The sequence below is a fragment of the Carlito syrichta genome, unplaced genomic scaffold (assembly GCF_000164805.1).
Source record: "Carlito syrichta isolate Samal-C Ts95f unplaced genomic scaffold, Tarsius_syrichta-2.0.1 Scaffold311753, whole genome shotgun sequence".
Lineage (NCBI taxonomy): Eukaryota > Metazoa > Chordata > Mammalia > Primates > Tarsiidae > Carlito > Carlito syrichta.
In genome coordinates this window covers 167,989-184,831 of record NW_007255849.1, presented here as the reverse complement: position 1 = coordinate 184,831, position 16,843 = coordinate 167,989, and the positions used below count along the sequence as shown (strand labels likewise).

General features: G+C 42.1%; 1 protein-coding gene across 1 annotated transcript in view; it reads right to left on the bottom strand.

Annotated features, from left to right (window-relative positions):
- LOC103271537 (oxysterol-binding protein-related protein 9-like) overlaps positions 1-16,524 on the bottom strand; it is a 59,190-nt gene extending 42,666 nt beyond the window's left edge. The window contains exon 1 of the mRNA XM_021718041.1: positions 16,393-16,524. Within this exon, the coding sequence (XP_021573716.1) occupies positions 16,393-16,503 (111 nt within the window). The 5' untranslated portion in view covers positions 16,504-16,524. The remainder of the gene's footprint in view (positions 1-16,392) is intronic.
- Positions 16,525-16,843: the final 319 nt, after the last annotated feature.

Genomic DNA, 16,843 nt, shown 5'->3' with positions numbered 1-16,843 from the left:
ACCACCCACACCTAGCTATTTTTTTTTAAATTGTGGAGACAAGGTCTCACCATGTTGCCCAGGCTGGTCTCAAACTTCTAGGCTCAGACAATCCTCTTGCCTCTGCTCCCAAAATGCTGGGATTATAGGCTTGAACCACCGCACCCAGCTATCCCTGTTGTTAAGTGACACATGACTAAGTTCCTGGCATTGCTCTAGATACTGGAGATTAAATGATGAAAATAAAGTCCCTATTCTAATGAAGTATACATTCTACAAGACAGAAACAGACAATAAACAAAAAGAAATAAGTTCAGCAGGTAACAATAAATGGTATGAAAAAATAAAAATGAGATTACTGTGATAATGACTGAGGGTGAGGCCTATCTTTGAATGGTTTGTTATGGAAAGGCTTCTCTGTGCGTGACATCTGAATGAAGATCTGTGCAAGTAATCAACCATGCTAGACCTGAGGAAATATCAGTCCAAGGAGACACAAAATACATGCAAAGGCCCTGAGACAAAAACAAGTTTGAGGTGCTCCAGGAACAGAAAACAGGCTAGAGTGGATAGAGAATAGGGGGCAAAGGGAGTACTGTAGAAAGAGAAGTTGAGGCAGATCACAAAAGGTGTTAAAGTCATAATAAAGAATTTAGACTTTTCCTTAAAGTCACGAGAGAATTTTAAGGAGAGAAGAAACATTTTTTTTGTTTTAAGATCATCTGGGTTACTGGGAGAAAGTGAATTCTAAAGACCAAAAATTGAAACAAAGAAAGCAGTTATGAGGTTTTTGCAACAGATCACATGAGACATAATGGTGGTCTATATTCTACAGTAGAAACAAGAAAAAAACAAGGCTTCATGAGATGATTATGTCTGACAATATTAAAAAATATCAGCCAGGTAGGGTGGCTCATGCCTGTAATTCCACCACTTTGGGAGGCTGAGGTGAGAGGATTGCCTGAACTCACAGGTTCGAGAGCAGCCTGGGTGTAACTTGGTGAGACCTTGTCTCTACAATAAATCAAAAAATTAGCCGGGCGTGGTGGCACATGCCTGTAGTTCCAGCTACTTGGAAGGCTGAGGCAGAAGGATCGCCTGAGCCCAGCAAGTCAAGGCTGCGGTGGCTGTGAGTGTGCCACTGCATTCCAGCCGGGGCAATAGAGTGAGACTCCAACTCAAAAAAAAAGAAAAAATCTAGATCAGAAATTAACACATAGTAAATGAAAGGACAGACCAAGAGCAGGAAGCCATTTTTGTTTTGTTTCTAGATCCTAACACAACAATGAAAAAGTGGAAACTGCGCCCTGGAAGAATGTATTCTTTGGGTAAAGATTAACTCTGCCGACTTTGTCTTTCCAGAAACACAGACCACTCAAGCATGACCGGTATCAGCCTATTGTAATCTGAAAATAAACTCCTAGAGTGGGTGGAGGAGCCCCTGACTTGAAGCCTGGTGACCGGAACCACCACCTCTCAGGATCTCCAAAACATCCACAAGTGGTCAACAAGGGAGTCACAAAAGTCATGTCTACCTGATTGTAACATCTCCTAGGGAAAGGATTTAAGCCGAGGCTCGGGATCTATGAGGCCACACTCATCTTAGAGTGTTGGTCCTCTTCCTGCTGTGGGAAGTGAACTTTTCTTAAAATAAAACTTTTTTTATTTTATCTCTTTGTGTGTTGCAAATCTTTGCATTACTCGGATCTCTGGCTACCAGCGCCCTCCTCCGGCAAGCCGGCTCCAGCCATGCTGCGTCCCTCCGCAACCTAACAGTAAAGATTTGTGGCAGACTGTTATTTTCCAAAAATGACTTCAACATTATTTCCCATGCCACATACAGTCCTCCTTCAGTATCCATCTTTCAATGATACGGAAACCCACTATTGTCTGTCCATACTGCCACAACCAAAGAAAGGCATAATGAGCAGGCCAGCGTGATTCCTGAGAATTAGCAAAGGAAAGGTATTCTCTTATCTCCTATACATTCCCATTAAGTCACTGTAAATAACCCTTAACCCCCTGCAGACTGAGCTCACTCAACACAGAGAAATGAATCCCTATTCATTCCCTTTTATCAGTGATCATAGGTTTGAAAATATAGCACTCATATAACCATAAGCCTTGTGATTTATACAACTTTTTGTGTTATAACTACTCATTAACAATACATTGTAGTAAATAATGTTTTACTTAGTAATAGGCTGTTAACTCCCTTACTCTATGGCAAGCTTAATCAACTCTCCAGTTTGGTGTTACTGATAAAACTGTAAGCTTCTTTTGGTAACTGGTGTCAGGAAATGCGGACCATAAATACTACTGTTGGCAAGTTCTGTACAACACTCTGTCAGTCACATAGTCAATGTATAGGAACCAGCAACCTTAAACTTTAAAAATGAACTGTGGAACCTAAGGGGCGAGCAGATCGGTTCCAGAAATGCCAGGAGACAGATTCTGTCTCCCAGAATTCTGAATTCAGAAACATACTTATTTCTGCCAGTTCCCTGCCTATCGATTTATTGGCATTGAGAGATAGCAGCCAACCATAATATCAGTATCTGTCCTTGAGTATCCTTGAGGAATTGATTCCAGGACACACAGACACACACACACACACACACACACACACACACACACACACACACACACACACACACCCCTTTGTATACCAAAACCCACAGAAGCCAAAATCCTTTACATAAAATGGGAGACTATTTGCATACAACCTACGCACATTCTCCCATGTACTTTAAATCACCACTAGATTACTTAGAACACTTAATACAATTTAAATGCTATGGAAATAGTTTTTATGCTCTCTTTTTTATTTTTCTGAATATTTTTAATTTATTGTTATTATTATTATTATTTATAGAGACAAGGTCTCACTATGTTTATTATTATTATTATTATTATTATTTATAGAGACAAGATCTCACTATGATGCCCAGGCTGGTATCAAACTCCTGGGCTCAAGCAATTCTCCTGCCTTGGCCTCCCAAAGTGCTGGGATTACAGGCATAAGCCATTGCACGCAGCCCACTTTTCTGAATATTTTCAACCCACAGTTGGTTGAATCCGTGAATGCAGAACACACAGATACAGAAGCCAGAGGGTGGACTGTATTCTTCTAGAACCTTGCCACTCCCCCATCAAGAAGTAGATTCTGTTTCCTTCCCTTCCCTGTGGGTGGATCTTTGCAACTGTCTTACTTAAAAGAGTACTGCCCAAATGAGCAGAACCACGGGAATTACAGATTATTGTACCTTCTCTTGTAGCATCACAAACAGCACAGGAATCTTAATCTCCCAAAGTCAGATGACTAAGATTTCATTAAGTAAAGACGAAGGAAAAATGTTACTGTTTGTTCACTTCTCACTTGAAGAAATACAATGCAAAATGGACCAACAAATTATACAGAAAAAATGTAATAAAATATTTTTAGGTTATAAAATATCATGTAAAAAAAGAACCAATTTAGCTGGGCGCAGTGGATCACGCCTGTAATCCCAGCACTTTGGGAGGAGGAGGAGAAAAGATAGCCCGAGTCCTGTGGTTCAAGACCAGCCTGTGCAACATGGCAAGACTTCGTCTCTACAATAAATGTTTTAAAAAAATTATCAGGGCGTGGTGGTGCACGCCTGTGTTTCCAGTTACTTGGAAGGTGAGGCGGAAGGATCACTGGAGCCCAGCAGGTCGATGCCAGGGTGGCAATGAGTGTGCCACTGCACTCCAGCCTGGGTGACAGAGTGAGACTCTGACTCCAAAAAAAAAGCATCAATTTATGTAAAATATACAGACATGTGTATTTATGTATAAAGAATTGTTAGGGGCCAGGCACAGTGGATCACGCCTGTGATCCCAGCACTTTGGGAGGCAGAGGCAAGAGGACTGCCTAAACTCAGGGATTTGCGACCAGCCTGAGCAATTTGGTGAGATCTTATCTCTACAATAGATAAAAAAATTAGCTGGGAGTGGTGGCATGTGCCTGTAGTTCCAGCTACTTGGAAGACTGAGGCGGAAGGATTGCCTGAGCCCAGCAGGTAGAGGCTGTGGTGGCCATGAGCATGCCACTGCACTCCAGACTGGGCGAAAGAGTGAGACCCCGACTCAAAAAAAAAAAAAAAAAAGAGTAGGTGCTCAGTATAGTGTGGTGAAAAGTTGAGTAGGTTGTCACTTCTTCAAGATCAGTAAAACAGCTGAGTTCATGCCTGAATTCCCAGCACTTTGGGAGATGGAGGCCAGAGGATTGCCTGAGCCATGGGTTCGAACTCAAAAAAATACATATATAAGCCGGGCTCGGTGGCTCAGCCTGTAATCCCGCGCCTTTGGGAGGCTGGGGTGAGTGAATTGCCTGAGCCCGTGGGTTCGAGACCCGCCTGGGCAGCGAGACCTCATCTCTACAATAAATCAAAAAATCAGCCGGGCGTGGTAGGGCATGCCTGTAATTCCGGCTACTCGGAAGGCTGAGGCGGAAGGATCGCCGGAGCCCAGCAGGTCGAGGCTGCGGTGGCCGGGAGCGGCCACTGCACTCCAGTCTGGGTGACAGAGTGAGACTCCAACTCAAAAAAAAAAAAAAAAAAAAATACATATATATATATATATATATATATATATATATATATATTATAGCTAAAATATAACTTAGAAAAAATATAGGTATAAAACTCTATGATATAGACTAAGCAATGATTTCTTAGATATGACACTAAAAGTGCAAACAGCAAAAGAATAGATAAACTGAACATCACCAAACTTTTAAAATTTTGTGCTTCAAAGGAAACCTTCAAGAAAGTAAAAAAGACAGCCCACAGAAAGAGAGAGAAGCCTGCATCTAAGCCGGTGTGGTGGCTCACGCCTGTAAATGCCAGTGTTAGGGCCCAATCCAACAATCAGCTGCTTCCTTCATAATCAATCAAATATGAGAGGCAGAGAGCTGGGTGAAGCAAGGAGTTTTAGTCTGATACCCATCATGGGATCAGGGAACAGCTTTGTATCTACCAAAAGCCTGTTCATTTCAGCAGTTTTCACCCAATATTTACAATAAAACATACAGTTTCCTATCTTTTCCCCACTATTGATGAATAATGACTACCGTGTCTCATGAACGTCGCTCAGTTTCTTTCCTAATCAGTGTTTAGACCCCAAACAGTTACTGTCACAAACCAGTGATCAGATTACATCAGTCCTGTCATTCTTCTAAGTTACAATTGCTTCGAACAATTTGGGGCTGCGTATTTTCTAGTTGGTTACAGTTGTTTGCTTATTCCAGGAGTTCTGGTTCATAAGGCTTAATTGAGCATTATACATAAAATTAATACAAAGACATGAAAGAAAGCAGTTGTCATTTAGAGACTAAAGGAACAGATACATTTCTGGGTTTTAGGGAGTTTCAGCAGAGCCCATTTCTTATCTAAGGTCCGAAGGAGGCTTTTCCAGGGACGTGCAGTCTTTCTGTGTGTATCTCCTGCTTATCGGGGGCTCAAGGAAGATGGCTGTGTTCCCTTCAGTACCAGCAACAGTAACTAGATCCAAGGACAATGAAGAGGGGACAAGGAAAAATATTCACTTTTAAATTCAAACAGCTTCTACATTTAGCCCAAACTCAGCTTAATACAAGTTTCTAAGTCTTTTCTAAATAACTGTTTTAATATAATCAAAATGGTCTCTTTTCAGCCTGCAACACCAGCACTTTAGGAGACCAAGGCAGGAGGATCATTTGAGCCCAGGAGTTTGAGACCAGTCGAGGCAACATAGCGAGTTCTCGTCTCTACAAAAAAATTAAAAAATAAGCCGGGTATGGTGGCGTGTACCTGTAGTCCCAACTACTTGGGAGACTGAGGCAGAAGAATCGCCTGAGTCCAGAGGGTCGAGGCTGTGGTGAACCATGATTGTGCCACTGCATGCCAGCCTGGGCAACAAAGTGAGACCCCCAACTCAAAAAAATAAAAAATCCTGTATCTTACATGGGACTTAAACCTAGAATAAAAATTAAAATTAAAAAAACTCTTACAACTCAACAGTAAAAGACAAATAACACAATTTAAATGTGGGCAAAGGCTATGAATCAACATTTTTCCAAAGATATACAAATGGCTGATAAGCACATGAAAAGATGATTAAAATCAATAGCCATAAGGGAAATGCAAATCAAAACCACAAACAAGAGACTAGTTCACACCGCTAGAATGGCTATAATAAAAATGACAGAAAAAAAACAAATGTTCCCAAGTAAACAGGGAAACTGGAGCCCTAATACTGCTAGTGGCAACTGCAGCACCATGGGAAACCAGTCTGGCAGTTCCTCAAAAGTTTAAATAGTTACTTTATGACCCAGCAACTCCAAGATATATCCCAAGAGAAATGAAAACATATGTCCTCATCAAAATGTGTACAGGAATGCCTACAGGAGCATTAGTCATTAAAGCCAAAAAGTGAGAAGGGCACATTGACTCACGCCTAAAATCCCAGTACTTTGGGAAACAGAGGTGAGAGGACTGCCTGAGCCCAGGGATTCGAGACCAGCTTGGGCAACTTAGCGAGACCTCATCTCTACAGTAAATTAAAAAATTAGCTGTGTGTGTAGTTCCAGCTACTGGGAAGGCTGAGACGAAAGGATCACCTGAGCCCAGCAGGTGGAGGTTGTGGTGGCCATGAGCATACCACTTCAATCCGGCCTAGGCAACAAAGTGAGAATCTGACTCAAAAAAAAAGAAAAGAAAAAGAAAAACAGGGTACCAGTACCAAAAGAAGAGGGAATGGAGGTGAGGAGATGATAAAACAAATAAAAATAAGGGCTAAACTAGTCTAAGAAGATCATTATTTACAATAAAGCAAATGAGAAGGAAAATAACTGACCAGGCTGGCCATTTGTTTTTCTCAATAAGCAATAAAAGGAATTAAACCTTAAATCTAAATCACTTGTGCATTATTTTGATTGGACTTACCTATCTGAAAATGAAATCCAATGACACAATTGCCACATTTAGAGTGGAATATTTTTATTTTTTTATTTTTTATTTTTTGAGAAAGCAGGATTTATTGAGAGGACAGAAAAGATCCCACAGTAGAAGGGGACCCGAGGGAGTTGCCCTATTTATTTTTGAGTTAGAGTCTCACTCTGTTGCCCAGGCTGGAGTGCAGTGGCACGTTCATGGCACTGCAGCCTCAACCTGCTGGGCTCAGGCATCCTTCTGCCTCAGCCTTCCAAGTAGCCAAAACTATAGGCACGTGCCACCACACCCAGCTGATTTTTTTGATTTACTGCAGAGATGAGGTCTCACCAAGTTGCCCAGGCTCACCAAGTTCCCCTGAGCTTAGGCAATCTTCTCACCTTGGTCTCCCAAAGTGCTGGGATTACAGGCTTCAGCCACCGCGCCCGGCCATTGGAGTGGCATCTTTAAGAAAAATTCTACCCTACTTTCTGGCTTCCTACAGTCACCATCACCAAAACTGCTTGCAACAGAATCAAGAAGTGAAGACTTGTCTGGTATAACACAGGAAGCAAAAGATCACACATAGTTCCATAGGCTCTGGATGACTAAATAAAAAGCCAGTGTTGTTAATATATATGCGATTAGGATTTACAGAAACTGTGGAAATATACATAATTGCTATTAGTATATTCTGCAAAACTTAAAAGACTGTGTAAGCAAGAATTCCAAACAGCCTTCTGCATTTCACCAACCTATAAGTCTAGTTTGAAGAGCCTTGGGCAATCCATTCACTAGGAGAATAATGTGCTACATTGTAGAGCTTGAAGATTATAGTGCTCAGTACTGCCATCAAGAAGTTTAGAAGCTTGCTGTACAGATAAACCATGTACTAGTGATATGGTTAGCTAATTATAACAGACGTCAAATAATTAAATGCTCAAAAGAATCATATGAGCAAGACTCAAGATTTTAGAAAAGGGAAAAATCAAGACTGACTAAATTATTCAAGGAGAGTAACAGATAAAACATTTCTAAGCCCGGGCGCAGTGGCTCATGCCTATAATCCCAGCACTTTGGGAGGCCGAGGTGAGAGGATTGCCTGAGCCCATGGGTTCAAGACCAGCCTGGGCAACTTGGCGAGACCTCATCTCTACAGTAAACCAAAAAATTAGCTGGGTGTGGTGGCACACACCTATAGTTCCAGCTACTTGGAAGGCTGAGGGGAAGGATCGCCTGAGCCCAGCAGGTCAAGGCTGCGGTGGCTGTGAACATGCCATTGCACTCCAGTCTGGGCAACAGAGTGAGACTCTAACTCAAAAATAATAATAATAATAATTCTGCCTACTAATACTATCTTAGAGGGTTTGTGTCTTCAAGACATTTAGATTTAGATACAACTTTTTTTTGGTTCCCTTTACAATTCTAAAACTATTAGATATGGACTATTAAAATGCACCATATCCAAGTTAAATAAAAATCACATTTGATATATTCAAGAATAGTTTACTTAGAAAAGCATAAATTCACTTTTAAATTCACTTTTAAATTTATGGGAGTGGTGCTGATATCCTTCCAGGAGAATCTGAGACTATTTCTTTTACATATCTGAAGCAGAAATAAATGTATTTTAAGTTCTTCAAAAACCTAAAATCCAGCCAGGCTCGGTGGCTCAGACTGTAATCCCGCGCTTTGGGAGGCCGAGGTGAGTGAATTGCCTGAGCCTGCGGGTTCGAGACCCACCTGGGCAACTTGGCGAGACCTCATCTCTACAATAAATCAAAAAATTAGCCAGGCATGGTAGCGTATGCCTGTAGTTCCAGCTACTTGGAAGGCTGAGGCGGAAGGATCGCCGAAGCCCAGCAGGTTGAGGCTGCGGTGGCCAGGAGCGTGCCACTGCACTCCAGTCTGGGCGATAGGGTGAGATTCCAACTCAAAAAAAAAGAAGAAAAAAGAAAAAAACACCTAAAATCCAAGAATTAAATGATAGATTTTTTTTTTTATCATCTACTAGACATGGCTGAAGACTGCCAAATAACACTTAAATGTGTTTTGACTAGCAGCGATTTTAAAATGCAAAGTCATCATGGGTCTCTTCCAGCTGCTGTATAACAGCAAAGAACATATGCTTTCTTTAATGACTCCTTTTACAAATAATACCCTGAGCGGCCCAGATAACTTAATAAGTCACTGTTTCTAACTTTCTCTCCAAAATGTTACAAAAACAATATAAATCAAGAAAGAGGGTCAAACATTTGTAATGACTAAACAAATTATACTTTATAATCTCAACTAGTTCCTCACACAACCTGACTACCTTTAACTTGTCCTTACCTATTCTTTTTTCCAGTTCCCATTGTTCTAAATCTTTATTATACTCCTTAACTCCTGACTATATCCTCATTTTTAACAGACCTTGCTTCCCATCCCCTCAACATATAAGCCTACTCCTGTCTCAGAAGTTCTTCCCCTCAATTCCACATCCTTCTCTCTGCCCCTTCCACAATGAAACACCTTGTTTAATCTACATTCATTTTGTATTCTTCCTCTTATTTATTCTTCAAGCAGCTCCAATCTGTCTTCCATACCCACCACTCCACAGAAACAGCTCTCACTAAGGACATCAATGATGTCCAAGTTGATTAATCCACTGGATTATGTTGTAGACCTCTCACCAATATTCAAGCCAATTTATTATTCCCACCATGACATCATGACTGCCACCTCCTTCTGGTTTTTCTGGTTTTTCTCTTACATCTTTGGCATCTTTTTTTTTTTACTCTCCTGTGCAGGTTTTTTTTTCCTCTGCCAATCCCTCAAATTTGATTGTAGTGGTTTAAAATCTGTCTGCAAATTCTCCTTTGGAAAGGTAGAGCCTAATTCCCTTCCTCATGCCTGAAATTCCCATGTGCATGAGCAGAACTTACTCATTCTAATGAATAAAATAAGGCAGAAGTGGTGGTCTGAGAGTAGGTCATAATGGGCATTGCAGTATTCTCCATGTTGTCACCCAGATCACTCCCTGTGGCAAAGCCAGCTGCCCTGTCATGATGACACTCAAGCAGCCCCATGGAGAGGCTACCTGTGAGGATCTGAGGCTTTCTGCCAACAGCCTTGCGAGTCATCTTGGAAGCTGATCCTCCAGCCCCAGACAAGCCTTTCAGATGACTGCAACACTGGCTAATATACTGACTGCCGCCTCATGAATGATCCCGAGCCAGAACCACAAAAGTTTCTGACCCACAGAAACTATGAGATTACAAATGTTTGTTTTAAGTTGCTAAATTCTGGAGCAATTTGTCACAAAGCAATAGATAACTAATCCAGTGCTATTTTTCAGTCCTATTCAAAGATCTCTATTCTCACTCACTCTCTCAACTCTCCATATATAAAAAACTAATCTCTATCTATACCTCCGGACTACAACACAGCTTTATGTCAATTTCAAAATGCCCCAAAAGCAACTGCTTTTCTCCTCCAACCTGTTCTTCCTATCTTCCCTATTATAATTCATCCAGCTCCAAATGAAAGCCTGGATGTCATCAGATTCTCCTTCCCCTTTCACTTACATGTAATAAATCACTAAGTCCTGTCAAAAGTGACCTCCTGATTATTTCTCTGTGACCACAGTGTTCTCTAGAAAACGACACATTTCACCTGAACATCTTGAGTAATCTACATTCATTTTGAAATTAATTTCTACATTGTAGACAGACTACCAAATATCACGTGCCTCTTGATTTATATGTTTCACCTATTAAATATTCTCGCCCAGCCGGGCTCGGTGGCTCAGCCTGTAATCCCGCGCCTTTGGGAGGCTGAGGTGAGTGGATTGCCTGAGCCCGCGGGTTCGAGACCCGCCTGGGCAGCGAGACCTCATCTCTATAATAAATCAAAAAATCAGCTGGGCGTGGTAGCGCATGCCTGTAATTCCAGCTACTCGGAAGGCTGAGGCAGAAGGATTGCCGGACCCCAGCAGGTCGAGGCTGCGGTGGCCGAGAGCGGCCACTGCACTCCAGTCTGGGCGACCGAGTGAGACTCCAACTCAAAAAAAAAAAAAATATTCTTGCCCAAAAGAAAAAAAAAAAACTAATATGATTAGATTTTTTAGCTCAAATGATCAGTTTATAGGAAATACAGTTGAAAAAGGAATATGTTTAAACATACCAAAAAAAGATGTTTCCAACAAAATCCAGAATGTGGAAAACTCTACAGGGTAAAAACCTACTTTCTTAGATAAATAAATGGCAAAGAAAAAACAAAGGAGACCTGAGATTAAAAGAGACTCAAAGAATCTTATGTTCAGATTTTGTTTGGAATCCTAACTCAAACCAACCAATAAGGAAGCGATGTTTGGAACAATCAAGAAAACTGAATAGAGTGGATATTCTATATTAATAAGCAATACTATTTAGCTGTAGTAATGGTGCTTTGATAACATTTTTTAAGAGAAAGAGACTTTAACTTGTACTGATACGTACTAACATCGTGCCCAGGACGTGCTTTATTTTTTTGTTCTGTAACCCAGGCTGGAGTACAGTGGCAAGATCATAACTCATTATAGCCTCAAACTCCTGGGTTCAAGTGAGTCTCCTGCCTCATCCTCCCCAGTAGCTGGTACTACAGGTGTGCACCACCATGTCCAACTAACTTTTTTTTTTTGAGTTGGAGTCTCATTCCGTAGCCCAGACTGGAATGCAGTGGCACGCTCCCAGACACCGCAGCCTCAACCTGCTGGGCTCCAGTGATCCTTCCTCAACCTTCCAAGTAGCCAGAATTACCGGTGCATGCTACCACGCCTGGCTAGTTTTTGATTTATTGTAGAGACAAGGTCTCACCAAGTTGCCTGAGCTGGTGACGAATCCATGGGCTCAGGCAATCCACTCACTTCGGCCTCCCAAAGTGGTGGGATTACAGATTGAGCCACTGAACCCGGCCTTTTTTTTTTGCCCAGGTTGGTCTCAAACTGCTCACAATCCTCCTGCCTTGGCCTCCCAAAGCACTGGGATTACTAGCATGAGCCACCATGCCTGGCCCAGGATTTGCTTGAAAAACAATCCAGTAGAGGAAGAAAGAGTTGACAGGAATATTAATTAAATAAGACTGGCCATATATTGATATTTGCATAAGCTGGATGCCAGGAATTCATTTTACTATCCTCTTTACTTTTATGTACTATTTGAAATATTCTGTGATAAAATATTTCCAGCCAGGCACAGTGGCTCACACCTGTAATCCTAGCACTTTGGGAGGCCAAGGTGGGAGGACTGCTTGAGCCCCAGAGTTCGAGACCAGCCTAGGCAACATAGCAAGACCCAGTCTCTACATCAAATCAAAAATTAGCTGGGCATGGTAGTGTGTGCCTGTAATCCCAGCTACTCAGGAGGCTGAAGCAGAAAGATCGCCTGAGCCCAAGAAGTAGAGGCTGTGGTGAGTCACGATTGATCGTGCCACTGCACTCCAGCTTAGGCTACAGAATGAGACTCCAACTCAAACAACAATAAAAATTAACAAAAGGCACAAACTCGACTAACTTTCTAACCCTCCAACTCCCCCACATACCTATACCTTTTCCTTTGGGATCACGAACCATAATAAACTGTTGGTATTTACATAGTGTTCCAAATTTATATCCTTGCCCTCTCTAGGCATCTCATCTAATAATAAAAATTCAACTAACAAATTCTGTGCTATAATCCAACAGATCCTCATCTTCAGGCCTGACCTATGACTCCAAATGCCCTCTGGACATAATCTCCTATTATCTCCCACACACACCTTTGTACCAGAGCTGCTCAGAAATTCTCACTATCTTCTTAATGCACCCTACGTTCTCAAGCTTCCCAATTTGTGCACATCCTTTCCTGCTCCTTCTCTTCTACCTTCACCCCTTAAGTCTCAGCTCAGATGTCTGTCTGGCCTTTTCCAGGTAGTGTTCCCTCAGTCCTCTATTCTTTTATTCTATTGTAGAATTTGCCATATTGTTTTGAAATTACATTTAGGTATCTGCTCTGCTCGACTTGAGTTCCTACATGGAGGAATCATCTCTCCTACCTGCTTGTACTCCCAGCATATACAGTACAGTGCCTATTACAAAGTTAGCCCTAAATAATGCATGCTAAATGAACGTCGGTAGTAGTTTTCTAATAAATAAAAGACAAAGTTAGAGCTGAAAATGCTGCCTAAATCTGCTTTTGTAAAGAGTAATCAGATTATCTGTTCCGGTATGGGGCAGAATAAAAAATAATAAGTTGTTTTTCAAAAACTAAAGATTCACAGATTATGAAAACACAAAAGAAAATATGAAACAAAAGAATACAGTAAAAAAGACCAACCTGGCTGGGCTCAGTGGCTCAGCCTGCAACCCCAGCATTTTGGGAGGCCAAGGCAAGTGGATTGCCTGAGCCCAAGAGCTCGAGACCAGCCTGGGCAACTTGGCAAGATCTCGTCTCTACTATAAATCAAAAATTAGCCAGGTGTGGTAGTGCACGCCTGTAGTTCTGGTTACTTGGAAGGCTGAGGCAGAAGGCTTGCCAGAGCCCAGCAGGCTGACGCTGGGCTGGCCATTAATGTGCCACTGCACTCCAGCCTGGGCGACAGAGTGAGACTCCAGCTCAAAAAAAAAAAAAAAAAAAAAAAAAAAAATTTAAAAAAGACCACTCCAAGGACAATTCTGATGAGGATACAGATTGAGATGAGACTCAGGTGAATCTATTCAATTCACAGCAATCTCAATGATCCTAACCCAACTGAGATTACCTCAATATCAATTCTCCATACAAGCCAACTCTTTTTATTTATTTATTTATATTTTATTTATTCATTTGAGTCAAGGTGTCACTGTGCCACCTGGGCTGGAGTGCAATAATACAATCATGGCTCACCACAGCCTTGAACTCCTGGGCTCAAGTGATAGTCCTGGCTCAGCCTCCCAAGAAGCTGGGACTACAGGTGCACGCCATCACCCTTGGCTAATACAGGCCAACTCTAAAGAAAGACCAATCTTTTTAGTTCAGGAATTTCAGGACCACCCCAAAACAGACTTACAACACAAAGCCAGACCAGAGACCAAGTGATTCTGGAAACAAGGAATAAAGTGACTTGCTGTTTCCTGCCCTACTTAAAAGGCTATACAATTAATTTAGATAGTCTTCCTGGAAGATGTAACTCGAAGTTATCACCACACATAAATCATTAACAGGTACCCTCAAGTCCTTCAGAATCCTAACGTACTGAAACAATTTCCAAGTGCACAGAATTCACTGCCAATATTCAATGTGTTTCCTACTTTCCCTTTAAGTGAATTCCTATCCTCTTCCCATCTTTACTGGACCTCCTATAATTTGAGATTGAGTCTCATTTTATTTTCACAAGACAGTACAATATTGCTCAGCTGTTTTTCCTCAAGCAAATGCTTTAATACCAAAGAACTAGAAAAGAAGGAAAAAACCTTCAAAATAGCCATTAGTGAGAAATATGATGCCTCCTTCCTCTGGCAAGGATAATGTTTTATAGAACCTAGTCTCAGAAAGGAGAATAAGTATTAAGGTGGAAAAAAGTATATGAAAACCTGTATTTAGCCAGCAAGACAAGGAGATTTGTTCAAGTATTCAAAAACTAAAAGGGCAACAAGGCAGAAAAAGGACATCTTAAAGAAAGAAAAAACAGGAAAAGGGAAGATTCTGTCTGGGCTAGAAGTTCCCAAGAATCCCAGCTTGGGGTCTCTTCAGTGTGGTCCTAGATTCAGACCCCCACAAATGTGGGATTTGTAGAGTAACAACTACACAGTGTCACTCAATGAAATTACTCTATCTTCAATAGGTTGGATAGGTTTCATAGAATTTTCTGATGATCACATCTACTGAAACCCAAAATTACTCTTCCTTTGAGGCATGGCTTTCGCAATTCAAGTTTTCAGGATATAAAATTCAGATGCCTCTCTTTCACACCTACCTAAAGATAATCCTGAACAATATATTTAAGACTCATTAAGGAGTAGTCTTTTTTCCTTTAAAAAGTATGTCGAGAAAACAAGTTGAGAGCTGAAGGGTGGTGAAAGCAATACTTTTCCACTTGCAAGCTTGTCTTTTGTAACTCACAGCTTGCACTTTTCTCTTTCCTGTAGTGAAAGTGAAGTTTAGTGGAAAAAGTCAGAAAGTCAAGACTTTGGCATCCTGTTGCCACCACCTATTGCTAGCTATAGAACTTAAGCAAATTACTTAAAAGCCTGGAGCCTCATATTCCAAAACTGTAAATGGAGATATTAAATGGGGATAATGAGTACCTACATTGCAGAGTTATTGAGAGGAAAATGAGTTAAGGGACTCACTAGGCTAGAATATAAACTCCAGAGAAGTGAATGTCTTTATCACTGTTGATACCTGCTGGCATGGAAACGCACACTGCAGTAGCTCAATGATATTTTTTTAGATGAACGAATAAACACCAGTATCCTCTATTCTCTCATCAACATAACCTTTCTTCCATAATCGCTTTTTTTTTTTTCCCCAGCCTTCTCTTTTTTTTTCCTAAGGCCTTCAGGACATTCTATTCTGTCCTTTTAAGTGGTTTCCTCCCTCTCGTTGGCTATTATTAACTATGCACCATTCAGAGAAAGTTCCTTTGGAACTAATTTTTCTCTCATACCACCCACCTTCCATATCTAAAACAATGGGGGTGGAGAGGAGAGTCAGAACATAAGACTCCTAGCAATTCATCTACTTGCGCACGGCCACTGGACTCGTGTTCAAGACAGTGAAACCCTGAACTCGGCCCTCCTCAGAATACAACTTTCAGGAGACTACATTATCCCTTCTCTTTCTTCGCTAAGAAGAGACGCGCATGTAAGAAATCCTCGGCTCTCAAAAGTTACGGCGTCGTTTACGCACACCTCCCGCTAAATAAAGGAGTGCGTCCCTTGAATGAGAAACTCAATCTGGACATGCAGGAGGGAGTTCGGATCCCTCGGTGTTGCCAGACAGTCGGTCACCTTTGAATCTGTCCAGGCTCTTCTGGCCACTGCTCCAAGGAAGCAGAGTTCTTAGATCCTTGGAGGGAAGCTAAGGGGTGCGGCCGTCTATAGAGACTGGTGGAACAGTGTAAAGTCCATGACAACATGGGGAGACAGCATGAATCGCACGACTGGACTCTTTAAGCCATAACTACGACCACCTTTACCCATCAGTGCGGGGCAGGACCCCACCCCACCCCACCGCTTAATACAGTATCCGAAAAAAGAAACGCGGCTCTCCCCCAACCCATAAATCAGACAGTCAGTGCCCGCTTATTGGCTGTCCCTGCATCTTCTTCACCCTCATTGGCTACCGGGGACACAAAACCCACCCGCGCAAGGGAACCCTCTCGTACGGCGGCACCCCCAGCCTAGCAACCTCAACTCGGCTACCCAAAACCCCGGCCCCCCACCTCCACGCAGGGAGCGCGGCCCCCGAAGCGTTCGGAGCTTTGCCCTCTAAGGGCTCACCGTGTAGTAAGAGAGCAGCCCTGCATTGTAGTCCAGCACGAACCAACGGTACTGCCAGCCCTTCATCACATTAGTCCATTTGCTCAGCGGCCCTTCCATGATGGACGCCATCTTGGGAGCCGCCAATGACAACAAACGACCTGACGTCACTCGCCTATATGGAATTCAGCATGCAGGGGGCGGGGTCTCTGCCGTCCTGGGCGGGTCCTGGGCGGAGCCCGCGCTTCGCTGTGTGGACTTGCCGACCACGCCCCCAGAGAGCACAGTCAAACATTCTTTATTTGGGCTCCCTTTGTGTGTAGTACTCCGTGCCAGGGATGCGAGAATGCAAACGTGAATACTGCTCTTAATATTATTTATAACCTGTCATAAGATTAGAGTAAAACAGAAAAAGATTTTTGTTTTGTTTTGTTTTGTTTTGCTTTTTGAGTTGGAGTCTCACTCGGTCGCC